Genomic DNA, 22,256 nt, shown 5'->3' with positions numbered 1-22,256 from the left:
ATTGGTCAATGGGACTTTGATTTACTAGTGAAGTTTAAATATTTTTATAAAATTCATCATAGATCAAGTGTTATAAAGTTCAAGACTCCAACATTATAAAAGATGGGGTTGTAATTATGGTTCAAATAAATTGAGAAAAATGAGTAGTCCTCAATCTCTAGTTCTTCTAGGGCAAAGACTGTAAAGACTCATGTTTAAATTCTTTGTGACAAAATAATAGGTGTACTATTTTATATTATAGATAATGCGTCTAAGACATATTTGTGACTAATAATTTATGAGATTAATTAGTAATATGTATTAAGTTGAAATAGACTCAACCAAAACATTCTAGAAAAGAGTCTTGTAATCAAGAATTTGTTGTAGACTCTTGCCTAAACAATAGGTCAATTCTTAGTTACAATATGTTACATAATTGAAATGTAGGAGGTTTTCTTTTTTTAATTAAAAAGTTAAAAAGGCATAAGTTAGGTGGGACTGCGCATAGTAGCAATTACCCCCAGACAAGTACTATAAAAAAAGATCAGGATTTAATTCCGAATCAGGTATAAAGGACTGGAAGTTGACTTGGATTTGCGAGACAGGAAAAGTGTTTTCAATGAGATTTTATTCTTCCCAATTCAGTGTGAAATTTTCCAAACCTGCAAATTCAGTTTTTGATTCCATGCCTGGCTTTTTGTGTAGCTTTTCCTGAATTAGATTGGACTTTCGTGTCCCTGAAATGAAAGCAAGAGAAAACAAAGTGATATGATTTGTTGCAGGTGGGATCGATGGAAAGATTAGGTATAATTGGGAATTAATTCGATCCACAAAGAAGAGGAGCATCTACGGTAAATTAATGATCTTCAAATTTTATAGGGGAAAAAAAATCTATCATCATTGACAATTGTATAGTCACTCTGATTTCAAGCTTCCCGGTTATGGATTCACCTTTCTTTTAGGTTTTTGGCTTTTCCACAAATTAGATCTCTTCTGCTTATTGGGTTTTTCATTAGCAGGTGACCTTTGAGGTTTCAGCTGGAGCAAATAAGTAAGCAGAGAGAAAAGAACGAAATGGGTAGCTGTGAAAAGAAAACAGAAGTTAGACAATACGTTCGTTCTAAGGTACCTCGCCTTCGCTGGTCTCCCCACCTCCATCGCTGCTTTGTCAATGCAGTACAGCGACTTGGAGGCCGCGATAGTAAGTTTTCAGATACTAAGTATAATTTTTCCATGGTTTTTTTAAGTTTTTAGATGGTTGGTATGAGTTTTGTTAAGATTATTTTTAAGTTTAAATCTTATTAGACAGAATAGTCGATATAAAATTTCACATCTTTCCTCAAAAAATGTATGATTGTTTCTTAATTTCAAGAGTATACTTTTTAATTACTTTTCAGATCATATTAGAGCAAAGAGTTAAAACCAAAATCAATCTTAAAAATTTGCAGATATTATATTGACTTGTTATAAAAATTTCTTACTATTTTAGGGTTTGGAGTTATCAGATTCATGGAAACCTTGCAATATTTTATTTTTCGTTAGCCTAACTAGAGTCTGATTCAACTGTTTGGTAGAGGCGACTCCAAAGCTTGTTCTTGAGCTGATGAATGTTAAGGGACTTACAATCTCCCATGTTAAGAGTCATCTTCAGGTTCATTAATTTGCATCTTGTGAACACTTTTAGAACCCCTTTTAGGTATTTTACATGATAGACATCCATTTTCATAGAATGAAAGTAACTCTCGGTCTGTTTTTTATTCAGATGTACCGGTCTGCCAAGAAAGATAACGAAGGATATGGTACTTTCAAAAAAAAAAAAAAAACTATTTGCTGAAATGGAAGCTAGGATGTTTACAAATTCATTAAATAAACACTTAGATCTTTGAGATCATGATCTAGTATTAGAAATTAGGAGTATTGTTTTTATCCTCGTGAAAAATCATGATATATTTCTAATTTAATATTTTTTATCGTCAATTGGCAGCAGAATCTGAAATCAAAAGTTTTCCATGGCAGAACATTTCTAGTTCCCAAGAGAACTACTGTGACCCTGAACTTCCAATCAAAAGGTAATCATAAATTATTAGGCTTCAACTTTTCTACTGTAGGGTATCTTAAGTTTCACTCAAGTTATGTGCATCTTTTCTATATGAAGTATTGGTAGAAAATAGTATGCTATTTGTTTATTTCCACATCAGAATATACTTCTGGTCATAATTAAAAAAATAATAATTTTAAATTCATTCATAAATATGATTATACATTCTGATGTCTGAACGGGCGTGGCCCCCTTAGTATACTGTAATTTATTTTGACAATTAGTGTTTAAGATAATCAGCTTCTATTCTATGGCTGGAAAAATCATGTTGTAAATTTGGCATTACAGGTTATGGACTGAAGAGGCCACATCCTTTGCCATGAAAAAAGGTGAAAAAAACTCGACAAGTCCAGAAGAAATATCCTCACAGCACTCAAATGTGACTAGAAGCTATGAAGATTACATACTACAAAGTGAAAATCTGGCAGATAGCTCAGTTCCAAACGAATATGATTTCCCTCCACTTAAGCTGAATGCAGAAAATGGTTTGGAGAAGCTTATAGAAACCGCATGGAAAGACAAGACAAACCATAAAGCCAGAGATGAACCTTATGCACCTAAATTTTCTTGTTCGAATAGTGAATTTCAAACAGTGCTTAAGGTGAGATAAAGAGTCCTTATTTTCACTAAAAATAATTTTAAGTGTTATATTCCTCTCAAAAGCTTTTTGCTAACTTTTACAGTAATTAAAGAATGTAACAGAGATCTGGTATAGATAAGTTAAATTTGTATCCGTATAGAATCAGTAATAAATCATTAGAATACAAGTTTAATGGTGGGTATTCTAAATTATTGTTTTTCTTTGACAGGCCAATGAGGTTGAGCACCTTGTTAGTTTACTCTTATCAAATCAACAATGTCACAATTCTGAGTTGAAGCAGCCTTGTGAGTTACAATTGATTCAAAGGCTAAGTCAAGAAAGTGGGAAATCAGAAAATTGGAAAGACAATGACAATCAGTGTGAGATAATTGATGGTAAGCAATCTTTTAGCATTACTGCCAAGAAAATGAAAACAACTACAAGGGATCTGAATTGCCTGACACCATTATATAATCAATTCCAAGCAGAAAGCAATATAAAACTTGACCTCGCCATGTCTATTTGATGTGGTCTAATGAAGATGTAGAGAGTTCTGTCTTCTATGTTTGGCTAATGTTAGTACAGAGGACTATTAGAATCTAGTTCTAATTTTATAGACATCGTTAAGGTGTGAGGAGGTTGAATAGAAATAGTAATTCTGAGTATCCAACTACTTCCTAAGATAGTAACACTGTCCCAGAATTTTTTGAATGTCATGTACAAGCTTTCGTGAAATATTCTTTAAGGCATTGGCCCTGTGAACTTAAAAGTGTTTATTACAGATCCTTTCAATCTAATGTAGAGAGAAGCAGCTTAGACATTTGTACTAGTTCAATTTGGACAATTTAGTTGTAGGTAACACAAATATTTATTGTTTTATTTTTAATTTTTAGATAAATAGACCTTGTCCATGAATATTTATTATCCTTCATTAAGCTTTCTTATTTTTATTTTTTTAAATTTTGTTCAGGAAACTAATGATTTGAAAAAATAGCCTATGGATGTTTCAGTGATTTCGCTTCTTCAAATGTCCATTTTATTAGTTTTTACAATAATCTAACTGATTTATTATTCTCATATCTATTTGCACCAATCATTCATCATTACATAAGTTTTCTAATCTTTAGGATATATCAATACATAAGTTGTTCTTATAAACCATACTTATGTACTGCTCATCATGAGTATTGGTGAATCTGCTCATGCGCCTCCTGTAGAAGGATTTGTTTGTATGTGTTTTTCATAATTAACTTGAGAAAGGCTTGTCAAAGGACTTGATTATAAGATGAATTCATTGAAATAATCTATGCATCTAGTCTAAGATCAAGTTCTCCAAGCTTTTACTAAGATCAGTTCTTGACAATGTAAGTAAAGATAATAGTTTTATTAGAATATTCTATTGATTTTCTGAATTTTTACATTTATTTATTTTTTTAAATGAATTTCACTTTGATTTAAAATTATTTAAATCATTATTCTTAAATATTTAAATAAATTTATTTTGATTAGATAATGTAGGAGAGGATCTATATGTTGAAAATGTAGTATAGACTATGTGATTGAGAGGGGGAGGAGGTGAATCAGGAATAAAACGTGTACTTTAATTAACCAATTAAACCTTCACAATATATTCTAATCTAATTGCATTTATGAAAGGCTGAAAGCAATAAAACATCATAACACTTGACACAATATTTGGTAACCCAGGAACCTTCCAAATAGAAAGTAAAAATGGGGTGGGGATGATGCCCACAAGCTTTATTAATGCAATATAAAGTTAACATGTTAAAACTTACAATTGATCACTTCTGGTAATCTTCACTATTAGGAGAAATAATGACTATTATGTCCACCTTGAGAAAGGATTTACAACATATATTAAAGTATGCACTCGGTCAAGAGATTTGGAAAGACCTATTAAGTCCACCTTGTTAGAGGATTTGACTAATGAACATGTTGGGATGAATCAGTGGCTGATCTTTGATTTGCAACTCAGTTTGTTGAATTAGATTCCTTTGAAATACAATGACCACCTAACTATGATAGATAAAACTCTCCTTTTTCTTATACTTCTTGTACTTAATTTGCACTCATATTGCTTCTTTCTTGATTCAGTTTGTTGCATTGGATATGATAATGTGTATTACATATATACTAATCCAATAAGTTACCTTTTGGAGTCAGCTACAATACCTAATTCAAAATATCTTCCCTAAGTCGACATATTGATATAACTTGGGTTCTAAAGACCACTCAATTGATATTTTGATACTCAAGAACACAGTCAACTTAGAAAACTCTAGCATTCATTTGACACTAATGCTTGATTCACATTGATCACTCTAGAGTAGTACAAACTCAGTTAACATTGGGTGACTCAAAAAATACTGGAAAACTCAGTAGACTCAGTTGAGATTAAAGCTCAGCCCACACTACATTCATTCTACTTTGTTGACACGATTTAGCTTAGTAGACATTGATAAACTCGATAGATGCTATAGAACTCAGTTAAAATACTAAAATTTTCATCGATTACACTGATGAGCTTGATATCAACTGATATCTATTTCTAGAGCTCGATAGACTCTACTACACTTGGTTTACATTGCACATTGCCTATGATGCTTGGTAGCAACAGTGAACAACTGACTAAGTGTCAAGTCACTAATTGATAAAATATTTGACCTTAATGTCAACAATCTCCCCCTTTGGCATTAGTGACAAATACACTTATCATACCAAAAATCTAAATACTTAAAATATAAGTCAAAACTCCCCCTATTAACATATTTGTCTATAACTCAGTTTTGAATGTTGTCTACTATTGTTCCTTGGTAACCTCTAATTCTATTTTATTTTTATTTTTTCAAAATTGATTTTGTAAACGTATTTTCTACTTTGTGTGTGTGTGTGTGTGTGTATCTTACTATACATATATTTCCTCCTTGTATATATACATTCTCCTTGATTTACATATGATATACATTCTCTCTTGATTTTGACACAAATGCCAAAAAGCTATAACTAGAAGATAATGCCAAAATGTGAAAGGAATTCGCTATGTACCTTCAAAAGTATGGACATTGTCTTGTTCCAATTCTCTTGCAAAAATTTTGAATTGTGCAAAGCTATCTACACCTCTATTGACAATTGCATCATGTGATCAGCTATAGAGAAATTATTCTCATGGATCAATTTTTTTGCAAGTGAAATATATTTTTGCATTGAATCCATATTAGGTAGTATCATGTCCTATATTTATGCTAGTGTGGCCCTTATTCTAGCTTCTTTCCTCAATAATTCTTAGATAGTTTATCCTTTATTTCCTAGGTAAAAATTGATGTATCACTTAACTTAAAAAATAAAGTAACAACATTATTTACATAATCTTAAATGTAGCAAGAATGGTAGATAATTCAACTTGATCAATGGTTATTTTCTAAGCCACTTTCTCCAAAACATTATTTTAAAATTTCCTTTCTACCCTTTGTAGAATTTTGTCTTATCCTTTCACTTCCTCATTACACTTGTGAACAATGTCAACAAGTTGATCCAGAATTGGTTGTTTATCATCAACCTCTATGTTCAGTGCATTAATAAATATGCTCATGATATCTTCAAGAACTTGATTTTTCTTTTTCTTTTCTTCTCTAAGCTTTTTTTGTCTAGCTCTTTTCTTCATAGCTCACCTAGGGTATCCATTTGATCAGGGGTTAGATTGGAAAGATCCAAATCTAGTATTACAATATTTTTCTCTAGATCAATTTCCTCATTGGAGGCTTCTACCTCTTTACCCTTATCAACAAAAGGAATAATCTATTTTCCTTTGCTCAAATCCTTTGTATTTGGTTGAGGCTTAACTTCATTTGTCATTGCACTTATTGTAGATACACTTGGTAAAGAAACAATATTTCTTAATGAATAAATAATAGTTATAATAGAAAACTTATTGATGTTGGTTGTGACTTAGTTTGCTCTACTACTATAACAATTGGAACATGTTGCTTGATAGATGAAGTGATGAAATTGCACTTGGTAGGATGGTTCCAACTGACAATTGGGTGCTTGATGGAATAATGTTTACCACAATTGACCTCTACTACTATTTTCTCAGGATTTGAGTCTTGAATACTCTAAATGTCAAGGAGGTCTCCACTAGTAGTTTGATCCTCTTCATCCACATTATCAATTTCATCATCATTTATCTCCTCATCATCTTTCTCAAAAATATCTATTTACACAACCTCATCAATAGGTTTATGACATTTTTCCATGCAATTGTGTTAGATTTCACACCAAATCCAATGTCTTTTGATAGGATTAGGAATGCATTGAACTTAGGGGTCATCTTTTGTTCATTATTCTTTGATGATTTCTTCACCTCCTTATCAGATAGACTTGACATAAGTTGTCTCATGATTTTTTCTCTGATGTTCCCATTGTGGTACAACTACCTTTAGTAAGACATTGGGAACTTGTTTGATCAGTTCTACTAGAGTGTACTTCCACTTTTCCATCTCAGCTACAAAGGCTTCTTCAACTAGTTTCTGCTCTTCCTTAATTCATGTTTCATACTTGAGGAATTTGAAATCTGCCATGCCTTCTCCATTTTGTAGTCTTTTTAGTCTTTCTTCAAAGGTAGGGGTAGACCTCTTGAAGACTACTTCCTCTTCTTCATCTTCATCCTTTAATTTCAATTTGTTCCTAGATTTTGTAGATTGATCTGCCTCACAATAGGTGTCTCATAGTCATGCTCTAGGCCATGCTTAGGAATAATATATTCAAAATAAGGACAATTTTTCCCACTATGAGGTGCATTTAATCTTGTCAATCTAGGGATGTATACTTGAAATGGTCGGCACAGTATGCACACTAGGTCTCATAATGAGTCACTAAGCTTATACTGCAGGAAAGTAAAATGCAAGGAAAAGAACTTACACTATTGCTGCAAGAAACTAACACACTTAACTCTATGAATACTAGAAATACAATGAAAGGATAAAAATATTCCAACTCGGTTCATCCACTATAACTGAACAAGTGGGTGATCCCACAATAATGGGTTCCACTTTTTGACCAATTTTGACACTGAAATCAATATTTTTGCAACAAACATCACATTCAAGTGACTATATCTCCAAAACTATAAATAATGTCAAGATGACATAAACTAGTGATTTTGAGTACTTTGTTCCTACTTTGTAACCATATTTTTTAATCCAGAAAAAAAATTTATTTATGTCAATTTTTTTATCTCCTCCAAAAAGTGGTACATAATAAAATTCAATATTTTAAAAAGTGACAGTCCATTTGACACACATAATTTTATTTCTAGAAATGCTAATGAAGTAATTCTTTTGGCGTTGGATTTGTAACATCAATATCCAGTGTCTACATTTGGTTTGATTTATTTTTGTTGAATATTGTATAGTTTATGAAGTTTTGAATTGACATGAACCGTAATTCAGACATACATTCCGTTTGACACAGATAGTTTGAAGTCAATTTATCATAAACCATTTTTTTTTCTGAATAGAAAGGTATCTCAATAAGCTAGTGCCTCCATATTTTTCAAAAAAAATTTGACCTAATTTACTAATTTTCTCGAGGTGTCAAAGTTGGTTGATGTTCAATCGGTAATGAACCTATAATGAGTTAAACTCATATTTGAAAGTCTTAATGATTAAATTATGTAATAAAATTATAGTCGTTGGAAAGCTTGCTCCAAGCAGCACATTTTGAAATTTTTTATTTTATAGTAGGAGATCATTCTCCTACAATTATGGCAATCAAAAGAGCAAAAAAGGTTAAATTTTTTGTGATTTTGCATGTTCGTGAGAACATGGTATTCGCACGAACATGTTTAGCATGTTCACGTGAATGTATGTTCGTGCGAACATGCAAATCATGTTTGCACGAACATATATATCACATATGTTTGCGCAAACATAATTAAAAAAAAAGTTCACGCGAACATAATTTAAAAAAAAGTTCACGCGAACACAATAAGTGTGTTCGTGCGAACATATGGTAAACTCAATTTCTCATTTTACAATTTTTTTCATTTTTGTTCGTCCCACTAAAGTGGAACCCATTATTGTGGGTTCACCCTATTCTCACATATGCTACAGGAACATTTACAAAGTGCGATGCTACAAGAAAGAACTTACAACTTCTACTTATGAAATTAAGAATTCTTTGAAATAAATCTATTCTATCCTAATCTAATCCACCTTCCAAGTGGACCCCCTTGGTTGGCTTCACTAAACTACTAACACAAAAGAGAAGCCAAAAACTATTTCTTTAAATTTCAAAAATTCATTACATAACATAGAACTGTAAAAGCACTACTGTAAAAGTTAACATTCTGTTCTCATAAATTCTTTCTTCTATCTGGCTAAACTAACACGCTTGGGTTGATTCCTATATATAAGAGATCAACACTTATTCCATAATAGAAAAGTAAATGACCTAGCTTTAAATTCGCAAGAGAGATAATAGGAGGATAACAACTGAAGGAGGGAAGAAGGAATAATAGATTAAGGGGGGAATAATAAAGTCTGAACATTTGCTCACCATAGAATAAATGTAGAGAAGGTAATAAGTCTTTATAATTCCTCCTTACTTGCTATCATGTCTTCTGGAACCGTTACAACTTTCCTCCACCATGGCTGCTCCTTAGCATTCTCTTCTCCTTGAATGTTGTTGGTGCTCAACTTTTGAATTCCTCTAATCATCATTTAGTCTTCATTAACAGGTTAGTTTCAATACAAAGACATGTTTGCAAATAAACATTTATCAAATTAAATTCAAATATAAGAACACACATTTTGATAACTATATGAAATACTACATAATATATATAATACTAGCAAAAGATGGCATAGTTTCTACCCATAGGTTTATCATAGGTTCTATAAACATAGGTCCACAAATATTTTGAGAAAGATAAAATAGAGTATCAACAAAGTATCTTAAAACTATCATGAAATAAAGGAAAATTTTGGTCTCATCATCTACCCCTTGCTAAACTAATGCATGTCCTCAAGCATTGCACTTCCTTGCTAATGATCTAAACTCTCCAATCTCTATCCTTCCTTTTCTTTTTCTCTTGAAAGTGTAGTAAAATCCTCTGGTTCTCTCCCACACTTCCCTTTTATGGTCTTCTTGTAGCTTGTTGAGTCTATTAGCATTGATGTCATACAAAGGCCGCAGGAGCATTGGAGGCTGCATGGTTAGGGGACACCACAACTCTAGTCTAGCACACTTCTCTAACTCTAAATATTTTGGAACCTTGTGGAGTGTTACCTCCAAGTTGATGGGACTATGTGGTTCTGAGTTTTTAAGAGATTCATGCAGTCTAGCCCATCTACTCCTAGCACTAGTCATAGCTCTCTGGAAAGAAAAGTAGGGAAAATTTTCATAATCAGCATAAACCTTAGCTTTGGCAGAAAAAATCCTATCCCTTACTTCTAGATTGTTCTTTCCATAAGTTAATGTGAACCAATCCCTAAGAACTTCATCTGGCTTGCTACTCTCTACTCTTAAAGTCAAGGGTTCTGTCCTTTCCTCATCCCTTTAATTATTCAACTACCTATCATAATTTTCTTCATTAGACATCCAGGACATGAGGGCTCTTAAGTGCATATCCTTATATAAAGCAAGGAATTCCATTAAATCTCTGAAGGGATAACAATATTTTGAACATATAATTCACAAAGTAAATTCTACTACCAAGGTGGTAGAGTCTAATATAGTCCATAAAATTCTTGTGCTTATTTGAACTTTGCATTAATATTCGTAAGAGTTAACATTAATTGAAACAAGTTCTTTCAAATAGAGAGCATAAACTCTTGGTGGTGGTCTACAAGAAAGGGCTTGATCAGCTAACTTAAGGGCATGCTCCATTCATTGCTTTTGGCTTTCTAAATGTTCCTCTAAATCTACAATTTCTTCACCTTGAGATGCTATAATCTTATTCATTTTTTTCTTCTCTTCTTTCCACAAGGCCTCAGCAAATAGATGTTGTAAACACAACTAAAAAAGGAGTTTTTGTAGTGTGATAGGACCACTGTCTTCTTCATGATCTCCTTTCCTTTTTCTCTATTCTTGCCATAAATTTTCTACAAAACCAGTAATCCATTTTGATCTATGGGTAACTAGGGTAGTGTTTGGATCAACATATTTAGGAATTGTTTCATCCCTATAGCTGGAAGTAACTGGTAGGTTTGCTAGGGTATCATCTAAATTTTCTTTGATTTCATCCCTACATTCCTCAGTAAGATTTTTGGGAATTCTTGTAATCTCAGGATGGGGAGGAGAGTGATCAAAAACAATTTGCATAGGGGATTCCCTGGTGGATGTTTAGACAAAGTAGAATCTTTAGAAACTTGACCTCTCATCCTAGGGCTTCTCCTTACAGGGGTTTCTTCTTGCATCACAACATTTTGCCTACTTTTCCCTTTGGGTTTCTTTGTTATAGGAGTAGTTTTTGTAGGACTTTTCTTTGTTCTCTTTTGTCCTACAATTGTAGGGTTTAGCTCTTCCTTTTCCTGAACAGGGATTTCTTCCTATAGTTTTCATTTTCCTCTTTGCTCTGCTAGAAGTAGGTTTTAGGGTTTCTTTCATAGGTGAAGGCACATTTTCTTAAATAGAGATAGTTTCTTGCACATATTTTTGGGTCTTTTAGCTTTAGCCTCTTGGGTATTTTGTTCAGTAAGCTTACTAATGGGAGCTACATTTTCTTCACTAGGTTGTTCACTAGGGGTAGCTTGGGGTTGCAGAGTTTTGGCTTGAACAAATTCATCCCATGTCATGGAAGATACATCCCTAAGCGACATCTGTATCAATAACTTGATTAAGGCATGATGAGTAACATAATATTTTTTTCTTTCTAAGTCTCTTCTACACTAAGGCATAGCATATTATACAAGAAATTTGGAATGTTTACTACAAGATTATGCCTTACACAACTAATTAATTTGAAATGATGTGCATGCAAGTATGAGAATCTGCCTTTGCATGAAAATACCTGATAATATTCATGGCTAATTCATTGTATGGTGGTGGTAGTGACATTCTCTTGCAACCTTGCTTTGTAATGTCCATTTGAAGATTAGGTGGTCTAGTAAATTGAGCTCTTGCTGACCTCGCATCATGTGTTCTGGGGTAATATTCTCCAATCGTAGGCAACCCAGTCACTTCAGCAATGCATTCCTCAATTGCAATCACTATTAAATCCCAAATGGAAACTTCACCCTTGTCGAATGTCCTTGTAAATTTTGTGGCCACCTCTTCATCATATGTAGTCGAACTCAAGAAATAGTCTAGCCATCTGCATGCATTAAACCTTCTTACGGCTTCTACATCTGAGAGTAACATAGTGTGTTCCACTAGTTCTCTCCTTTGCAACTGTCCACCCATTCTCTTAACACTTCCTCTGTTTATTCTATTTTCCCCCTTTTGAATTCAAGCTTCAAGATGCTTCATTATTTTGTAGACTCAACTCACACTTCTTTGTTTTAATAGGCAATTAATGTCATAACAAATTGTTATACACAATAATATGGCTTTTAATGAAGGTAAACCATGAATATGTGTGAGAATCATCTAAAAATGGAGTTCAAATCACATAAAATTTAAACACAAGTCACATCACAGCTTGACACAGAAAATCATTCAAAAATAGGGAGTACAACACCTCACTTGTATACTTATGGTAATTAATTTTTATTAATGAAGGGAATGTGAAGATTTGGAAAAATCTTTACGGATAAATAGAAATACTATTGGATATTAGTGACCTTCTCCACCCCCTGCTAAATTTGGACAAGTGTCCACATTTGTCAGACCTAGTATGGGTAAGGGACTAGCATAACGCCACCATTATATAAATTATGTAGTATTAAATATAATTAACAAAATCTGCATACTATAAGTGAAGAATAATTTGAAAATGTTATACTTGTCAATTTGATTATCACACATACCAAAAAAAAGGTGGTAGAAGTGATATCATCATCGGTAGCATCCATCAATATCTTGCAAGGTTTATTGAAAACATTAAAAATTGATGACATGGAAAGTGGATGGATGGAAAGCAAAGAGATGAGATGGAAAGAAAAAGTGAATAGAAAAGTGAACTTTATGTAAACATAAAGTCTTTATTATGAGCATGCACAAAGAAACTAATGTTCAATAGCGGTAGTTGGAAGGTTGACACTTTCGGCTGCAAGAAGAGCTACTTGATTTGTATTTAAATCCGGCTGCTAAAACTAATGTAGGAAGTTTGCTTTTGTTTGGGGTCATTTGTATAATTTCAACCTATGACCATTGACTAGTAGTTTGAAAGGTATTGGATCAATGGTAGTTAGTTGAATAGCTTCATTATCAAAGACATGACTAATTTTATATGGTCCCATCCATCTTGTCTACAACTTTTCTAACATATTTTTAAATTTGGAATCATATAGTAGTGCCCAGTCACCAACTTGAAATTTTTTATTGATAATATGAGAATCATGCCATTGTTTCCTTTGTTTCTATATCAGTTCAGTATGTTCCAAAGTAGCTTTGTACATTTCATCTAAAGAGTTAAGATTCAAAAGAAATTCTCTTTGTACTACAAGAAGTTCAATATCCAATGCCAATGCTATCCTTAGAGTTTTATGTTCAAATTCAATTGGAAGCATTGCTACCTTACTATATAAGAGCTCAAATGGTGTGAATTTTTTAGTAGTCATCCAAGTTGTTCTATAAGCCCAAATAGCTTCTTGTAATCTATTGGTCTAATCCCTACGGTGCAAATGGACTATTTTTGTTAAGATCTTCTCCAACTCACAGTTTTTGAGCTCTTCTTTTCCATTAGCTTGAGGGTGATAAGGACTAAATTTTTGGTGCCTGATGTTATATTGTTTCATCAACTCTGAGATCAAATTAGAGGTGAATTGTGCACCTTGATCAGTGACTAGCTCTTTGGGTACACCATAGCAAGTAAAAATCTCTTCATACAAAAATTCAACAACTTTTTCATCATGAGCATGGTTCATAGCCTTAACTTCAACCCATTTTTTTAGGTAATTAGTGCACACAAGAATATTGGATTTCCCATTAGATGGAGGATCAATTGGACCAATGAAGTCTATTCCCCATTTGTCAAATGGTGATAATGCCATCTGAGGATTAAGAGGAATTTCATCTATTCTTGTTGGTTGGCCCATCCTTTGACACTTGTCACACTTCCTTGAATAGTTGACTGCATCCTTGTGAAGTGTAGGCCAATAATAACTAGTTGTCAAGATTTTGAAAGCTGTTCATTTTGTTGTAAAGTGTCCTTGACATGGTTCATTATGACATGCATGTAGAATGTCATATGCCTCATCTACTCTCACACATCTTCTAATAACTTGATCAAGTCTAGTGTAGAACAAGAGATTATCTATCCAAGAGAAATAGAAACTTTTCTCTACAAGCAGCTTCTTTTCCTTGTAAGAAAAATGTGCTAGTATTTTATTGGCTACAATGTAGTTAGCAATGTCTGCATACCATGGAGTTTGAAAAGAAATGTTAAATAAATGCTCATCTAGAAATGCATCATCTACCAAAGTAGTTGTAGTATCATCATGATGGATTCTTGCTTAATAATCAGCTACAACATTGGCTTTTTTAGGCTTATCAATAATAGTTATATCAAATTCTTGCAACAATAGTAACCATCTTGCTAACCTACCTTTTATAGCAGCTTTGTTCATGAGATATTTAATTGTTGCATGATCAGTATGAAAAAATATGGAATAGCCAATTATGTAATGTCGAAATTTGTTGAGGGCATAAACTACTACTAGCAATTCTGTTTTAGTCATAGTGTAGTTTAGCTCTAGTCCATGAAGGCTCTCACTAATATAATAGATTGCATTTTCAAGATTTTGAGATTGTTGTTCTAGTACTGTACCTATGGCATAATCAGAGGCAGCTGTATATATATGATAAGATAAATTCCAATTAGGGCCTTGTAAAACTGGAGCTGTAGTCAGAACTTTCTTAAGCTATAGCAAGGCTTCATCACATTCAGATGTCCAACTAAATTAAGCTTCTTTTGTGAGTAACTTATACAAGGGACTAGCTATTTTGCTAAAATATTTTATCAAACATCTATAATATCCAGCATGAGCTATAAAAGATCTTACATCTTTTGACTTTGTAGGTATGGGTAATGTTTGAATTACCTCTATCTTAGTTAGATCCACTTGTATTCCTACAACTGATATGAAATGACCAAGTACTATGCCTTCCTGCATGAGCATGAAACATTTTTCACTTTTAAGTGCCAAATTATGTTCTTGACATCTTACCAAAACCTTTTCAAGATTCACCATTGCTTCTTCAACAGTGACTCCAAATGTTGTGAAGTCATCCATGTAGATTTCCATACAATCATGTGATATATCAACAAAGATGCTAATAATAACTCTTTGGAACATTGCAAGAGCATTACATAGACCAAAAAGTAAAATAGAGTATGCAAAATTACCCCAAGGACATGTAAATGTGGTTTCATCTTGATCTTCTTTAGCAATACCAATTTGATTATAAACACTATACCCATCTAGAAAAGAGAAATGCTTCTTTCCAGCTAGTGTGTCCAAAACTTGGTCTATGAATCGTAAAGGAAAGTGATCCTTTCTGGTAGCTTTGTTCAACTCTTTGTAATCTACACAAATTCTCCATTTTTCTCCCTATTTAGGCACTATGACCAAGGGTGACACCCATCTACTATCAGATATAGGATAAATAAGACCAGCATTAAGCAATTTTTGCAATTCAATTTTAACTATCTCTCTAAGACTTGGATTTATCCTTCTCTAGGGTTGACGAAGTGGTAGACAACTTTCATTGATGTATTTCCTATGAGTGCATAGTGTATGACTCAACCCTTTCATATCACTATAGTCCCATGCAAAGGTATTTTCATGCCTTTGAAGCAATTATTTTAACTGTTCCATCTATGTGGGTGTTAATTTAGGATTAACACGAAGATTATGACCTTTAGTCAGTTCAACAGTAGTGGCGGACTCTATCATAGTAGCTTCAAAGATTAGACTTACATCTAATTCACAAGGTAAAAGTGGATAAAGAATTTTAGGTTCTTTAAGAAAAGTACAATTCTTATCACATTCCTCATATGTTATTAATTCCAACACAGAACTTTCAGATAAATCATTTTCTATGACACAACTATTAGTGAGGATACTCTAAAGTACTAAATCTTCCTCTTGCAATTTTAGAAAAGATTGTCTATGCAACATCATGAGTTGTACTATAGAATTTAATTCTTCTTCTTCTTCCCCTAAATTTGGCCAAATAGATGTGCTTAAATCTAGTAATGGTTGGGCTGGAGGATATAAATCAAATTTCTTTTTTATTTGGCCATTTGATATGGTCATATTCCCTGATCTACAACTTATATTTGCATCAGCTATGGCTAACCATGGTCTACCTAAGATGATAGGGTAACTAGATAGATTAACTTTGGGGGATAAAATCATGAAGTCTGCAGGATATTCTAGAGAATCTAAGGTTACAACTATGTTTTCTATCATCCCATCAAGGGTAATTGTAGAACTATCTACAAGTTGCAAAATTGTTGGTGTAGCCCTTAGTCCTTCTATTTTCAACTTCTTCATAGTATCCTTAGTCATAACATTTATAGCAGCTCCAAGATCTATTAAAGCATTTTTAACAAACTGATCATTTATATTGACATTCACTACTATGCTTCCTGGATCAGAATATTTTGGTGTGATTGATTTCCCTAACATGATGTCAGCCAATTTGTCCACAACATGGACTATGGTGGGGTCCTTTTTCTTCCTTCTACGTTTCTTCAAGAAAGCTCCCCTAATAGCTTTTCCATAAACTAGAACATCTTTAATGGCTTGAAATAGAGGTATTTGGATATGCATGTTTTTCAACTGATCAACAATATCAAAAGTTTGTTCCTTTGTTCAAGTTTCTTTTGTATCAGCGTTTTTGGAAAAGAAGGTTCCATTACTGGTTGAGATGGAGTTGACATAGTAACATTGGTTGAGTCAACAATTTCAGCAACTAAGGGTTCTGATGCTGCAAGAGAGTCTGATATTTCAGTTATAAGAGGTAGTTTAGGTGCTAGTAAAGTTGTACTAGATCTCAAATGTATATCAACAACATTTAGAGTGTAAGCAGGATACTACTAAGCATCAACACTACACATGGGTTGTTGTGGCTATTGGCTATTTGGGTTTGGTTGAGCTTGTGTAGGTAATTGTGTTTTCTTTTGAGGTCCAGGATTTGTAGGTGGTGGCATTAGAGCAGGTTTCTGAACTAGAGGTGGTAATTATGGAGCACCGGTATTTTGGTTTGGCCATTGTTGAGATCCCCTCCATTGGTTTGTAAACTGCCAATTCCCTTGGGGTGGTTGCCATTGGTTCTGCTAGTTTTGCCAATAATTTTGTTGGTTAGCCAAAGGTGGTTGGGAATTCTGAGGCCATTGGGATTGTTGTGGGTTGTTTTGCCTAGCATTGTTCCAATTCGGGTTATTTTGTGGATGACCTTGGGGATTACAATTTTTCCATTGATTACCATATGAATTTGAATTTTGTAATGGGTCCTAAGGCATACCTTGATGTTGGGTCCATGGTTGGCATTGGGAAACAAAGAATACTTTCTCATCATCTCCATCTATCTTGACGTACTCAGTTGGAAGATGTTGGTTCTCCATGCTTGTGACCAATTTACATTGGTAATCCTTCTTTTGCTTTCGACAATGAGGGAAATATTTAGTTAGTTGTAACTCGACTTTTTCTTGCTTCTTCTTTGTAGTCATTGTGTCTAGATGTGTAGCAACATCATTGATGATGTCTTGTTTGAAATCTGACAATAGGTTAGATATCTTGAGCTTTGAAATGCATTGACTGATTCCTTTAGTGACTATGGAACAAGGTCCTTGGCCTTTCTTCATGGTTGACCTTGAATAGTTCTAATAAATCTTCTTGAGGTCATCCCAGGAAGCTTGATATACGTCACCACCAGCCATCAGTTCCAATGCTTATAGACAGTCATCATTCACACCTCTCAAAAAGACTAGCTTTTGTGAATCTTTGGACAATATGTGCTGAGGGTTCTTCTATAGTGTATATAAGAAACATGAAACATAGTCTTCCAATTTTTCTTCCTCCTTCTATGATATTCTAAAGACATCATCCCCTCTTGAACCAGATGCTTTGTAATATTCTTTATACTTATTCAAAAATAGAGCTTGCATTTCATTCCAATTTCTTGCTACATTGGCTCCTAAGCCCATGAATCATCATAGAGCTGATTATTTCAATGTTGTTGGAAACAATTTAAGCTTATGGGCATCAATTTTGTAGTTAAAACTATGAAAAAGTATATCAAATTCAAAAAAGAAATTATCAGGGTCTTCAGTTGCAAGGCCATAGGACTTTGTAAGAGCAGTGGGAGGTATGTTCTTAAGGTTAGCATTAGTTACAAGACTTGGAAGGGGAAATGGAAAAGTAGGTTGTGCCATGACTAGAGGTATTAGATTATGAAGTTGCTGCTAAAAAGGAACATTGGGTACTAGATGATTAACAACTGGTGGATTCAAAGTAGTGTTATCAAGAAAACTGGCCAATACTTCAGTCAAAGGTATATATATTGGTTTAGCTCTTGATGTTGATGTTGTGGGAAAAATAGGGCTCGCATCTTCAAAAGGTAACTCAACTTCTTCTTCTTCAATTTCTTTTTTCAAATTAACAAACTCCCATCAAAGAAATCTATCATATTCATATTGTCATCTTCCTCTTCAATGAATGCAATTAAAATTTTCACACTGGTGAAAGAAACTTCAAACTAAAGATTTCTAACCAAAAAAGAAGAAGCTTTATCTAAGAACTATGACTCAAAATTGCTCCTAGCTTGACTCCATCCTTGGCAATGGCACCAAAAATGATCTGCCTCATAATAGGTGTCTCATAGTCATGCTCTAGGCCATGCTTAGGAATAATATATTCAAACTAAGGATTATTTTTCCCTCTATAAGGTCATTTAATCTTGTCAACCTAGGGACATATACTTAAAATGGTCAGGATAGTATGTGCAATAGGTCTCTTAATGAGTCACTAATCTTTATGCTGCAGGAAAGTAAAATACAAGGAAAAGAACTTACACTATTGCTACAGGAAACTAACACACTTAACTCTATGAATACTGAAAATACAATGAAAGTATAACAAATATTCCAACTCAGTTCATCCACTATAACTGTTCTCACATATGTGGTAGGAACATTTTCAAAGTGCAATACTACAGGAAGGAACTTACAACTTCTACTTACAAAACTAAGAATGCTTGGAAATAAATCTATTCTATACTAATCTAATCCACCTTCCAAGTGGGCCCCCTTGGTCAGCTTCACTAAACTACTAACACAAAAGAGAAGCCAAAAAATATTTCATTAGATTTTAGAAAATCATTACATAACATGGAATTGTAAAAATACAACTGTAAAAATTAACAGTATGTTCTCATAAACTCTTTCTTCTAACTGGCTAAACTAACACACTTGGGTCAATTCCTATATATAGGAGATCAACACTTATTCCATAATGGAAAAGTAAATGACCTAGCTTTAAATCTGCAAGAGAGAAAATAGGAGGATAACAACTAAAGTCGGGAAGAAGGAATAACAACTTAAGTTAGGAATAATAAAGTCTAAACATCTTCTTGCTATAGAATAAATGCAAAGAAGGCAATGAATCTTCATAGTTCCTCCTTACTTGCTACCATGTCTTCTAGAACCATTACAACTTTCCTCCACCATGGTTGCTCCTCAACATTCTCTTCTCCTTGAATGTTGTTGGCACTCAACTTTTGAATTCCTACAATCATCTTTCAGTCTTCATTAATAGGTTAGTTTCAATACAAATACATGTTTGAAAATAAACATTTACCAAATTAAATTCAAATATAAGAACACACATTTTGATAACTATATGAAATACTGCATAAAATATATAATATTAGAAAAAGATGGCATAGTTTCTACCCATAGGTTTATCATAGGTTTGGTAAACATAGGTCCACAAGTGTTTTGACAAAGATAAAATAGAGTATCAACAAAGTATCTTAAAACTATCATGAAATAAAGGCAAATTTTTGTCTCATCATAGATCTCCTTGTGAAGACTACAAGAGAGGTTTTGACAAGTTTAGTTATGATGACCTTCCCCTTTTTCTTAGGAGGATCCTCCTCTTCAAGTTATTCTTCCTCTACATGTTCTTCCTCTCCTTCCTCTTCTTCAATGTCATCTCCTTCACCTTCTATCAACAAAGGAGGAGAGCTAGTCTTCTTGGTTTCCTTCAATTATTTCTCAACTTTCTTTCTTCCTCTCTTCAAGGCTTGAGGAAGCATGATCTCCTATGAAATCATAGCCTTGGCTTCTTCATAAGTACCAAAATGTGGTGCCTTGGGGTCGATTGGCTCATTCACAAGAGCCTCAAATATATTCCTTGTATTATCAATGTTAACTTGATATCTAAGAGGCCTAACCCATGCCACTCTTGGCCTTATTGCCTAGATATGTACTTTGTCACAATCCACATTTTTTTTTTTATCTTGCTCATAGTCTTCGACTAGCTTCTTGGGAATTTTGTACCTACTTTTCATTTTCTCCTTAAAAGTCTCAAAGTATGCATCTATTATGCCTTCAAAAGTATCTCCCATTTATGTTATGAACTCATTGATTTGATATACAATGGATGTATCTTTCTTCTATGTCACATTGTCTTTGGAAGCAGAAAAAATTTATACATAAAAGAATAAATCGATCAAAATTGATCCAAACATACATGGATTATTCTTTGAAACTTAGATGCTCTCCATTTTTTTGCTCAGTTGGTTCAAAAGCAACTCGACAAGGATGAAAGATAAGTTATTCTTCACCACTTTGTATGCTAGGTCAATAGCTTGATACAGAATATTGTTCAAACAAATCAAGCTATAGATCTTGTGGGAAATAACATGGATGTTGAATTTGACATCTATGTCAATTACACCATTCAATTTTATCCCTCTATCATCTGACTCAACAAGAGTCCTTTTAGCTAGTTTGACCCAACCTAGGGTTTTAGAAGTTTTTTCCTTGTTAAGAATAGACAACCTTGTGATTCTATGAATTATCTTCTTGGTGATCTAAATTGGGTGATCCAACCATAAATGCATGTTGTGAGCTCAGCTTAGAATAAAACTAATCCAGTTTCCTTGAAAATCTCTTTGCATATGTAGAATATGTGTTAAACCTTTCGTTTCCAAATACTTATGCTTGGGTTTCAAATTCCCGTCCACACATAGCTCATTATATACCTGGTTCATTTCTAGGGTTTCTAATTCATAGATAGAAAATTGATAATACAACCAAATATGGTGTATTAGAAGTACGTTAGGAGGAATCTACAATTGAGCTCCAACTAGGTCAAGTTCTTCAACAATATTTGGACTTAATTTAAATGTTGGGGCTTTGCAATTGATACCTTGGACCAACATTTTTAACCTTTCTTCACTTTTTTTCTAGAAGATGTCATATCACTCGGTAATATTTCAAACGCATGAATAAAATTTGGTGAAATTTCTTTAAATTTCTTAGGGGTTCTAGAATACTCTTTACTCTTATATTTGAAAATTTGCAATGGAACAATAACCTTTGATTTGTTCCTTTTAACAAAATTCAATCTTTAATTCATCATCAATGCATCATATAATAGTTATCTTAGTGAAAGGTTGTCCAACTCGGCTAAGTCTTCAATACTTAGCTAATTGGTAAGGTCTCTAAACTTGGCAAGGTCTTGAACTTGGTAGAGTCTTCAACTTGGCAAGAACTCTAATCTTGCAATCTCCATCCAAGCTCAATTAGGTCTTGCAACTTAACCATGCTCAGTAAGATCTAAGACACCACTTGAACTTCTATTCCAACTTGGTGATCCCAATGCATCTGAAATGCTGATATGGACCCTCTACTTGCTAACTGGAACCAATATGAGATATCTCCTTCTAAATCATAGTTCCAGTAATCTCCATAAATAACTAGTTTGAAATCATTGAGTCACCCAACTCATTGACTTAGGTGTCAACACTTTCATTACTCTAGCTTGCATTCTTTCGAGACTTCTTTACCCATTGTCACCTCATTTGACTTTTGATATTGTTAGCCTTTTCTTTCTTTTCATCTTCAACTCTTCCTTAGTTCATATAATTCTTGGCAAGATGTCCAAGTTCTATACATATAAAACATATATTTGTAGTGTCTCTCTTCCTCATGTGATGTTTTACATGCAATTTTCTCCAATGTGCCCATAATCACCATAATAGTGGTATCTGCACCAAGTGTTGTAATCCCAACCAAATATAGCTTTAACAAATTGTTATGTTGGGTTCCATTTAGTGGTCTGGCATTCTTAGGATTTGTGCCCTTATTTTTTGTATTGCATTTCTTTATGCATTCACTTGCTCTATGTCCTAGTTTGTTGCAATTGTAATGCTTTCCACTAAACTTTGATTTACCACTGC

General features: G+C 33.4%; 1 protein-coding gene across 4 annotated transcripts; it reads left to right on the top strand.

Annotated features, from left to right (window-relative positions):
• The first annotated feature begins 526 nt into the window (after window positions 1–526).
• On the top strand, window positions 527–3,477 carry LOC149558889 (uncharacterized). 4 transcript variants are annotated; one of them, XM_089832908.1, is made up of 8 exons: window positions 527–545; window positions 762–830; window positions 999–1,180; window positions 1,554–1,630; window positions 1,742–1,778; window positions 1,964–2,048; window positions 2,366–2,678; window positions 2,887–3,477. In XM_089832908.1, the coding sequence occupies exons 3-8, from the start codon at window positions 1,054–1,056 to the stop codon at window positions 3,181–3,183; spliced, it is 936 nt and encodes a 311-aa protein (XP_089689034.1). In that variant the 5' UTR covers window positions 527–545; window positions 762–830; window positions 999–1,053; the 3' UTR covers window positions 3,184–3,477. The 4 variants fall into 4 exon arrangements, with proteins under 4 accessions (XP_089689034.1, XP_089689033.1, XP_089689035.1 ...); XM_089832907.1 differs by having other exon boundaries at window positions 543–623; XM_089832909.1 differs by lacking the exon at window positions 527–545 and having other exon boundaries at window positions 578–830; window positions 1,967–2,048.
• The last annotated feature ends 18,779 nt before the right edge of the window (window positions 3,478–22,256 follow it).

The sequence above is a fragment of the Cupressus sempervirens genome, chromosome 5 (assembly GCF_028749045.1).
Source record: "Cupressus sempervirens isolate cs-2001-9-10 chromosome 5, ASM2874904v1, whole genome shotgun sequence".
Lineage (NCBI taxonomy): Eukaryota > Viridiplantae > Streptophyta > Pinopsida > Cupressales > Cupressaceae > Cupressus > Cupressus sempervirens.
Note: the sequence above shows the minus strand (reverse complement) of the source record. Positions and strands in the feature narration are given on the sequence as shown.

What these genes read in the sequence shown, in the direction of transcription:
- LOC149558889 (XM_089832908.1), top strand. Translation starts at nt 1,054, where the DNA reads ATGGGTAGCTGTGAAAAGAAAACAGAAGTTAGACAATACGTTCGTTCT. An exon ending in GCGACTTGGAGGCCGCGATA is followed by an intron (nt 1,181 to 1,553) that starts GTAAGTTTTCAG and finishes ACTGTTTGGTAG; the next exon opens with AGGCGACTCCAAAGCTTGTT. An exon ending in AATTTCAAACAGTGCTTAAG is followed by an intron (nt 2,679 to 2,886) that starts GTGAGATAAAGA and finishes TTTCTTTGACAG; the next exon opens with GCCAATGAGGTTGAGCACCT.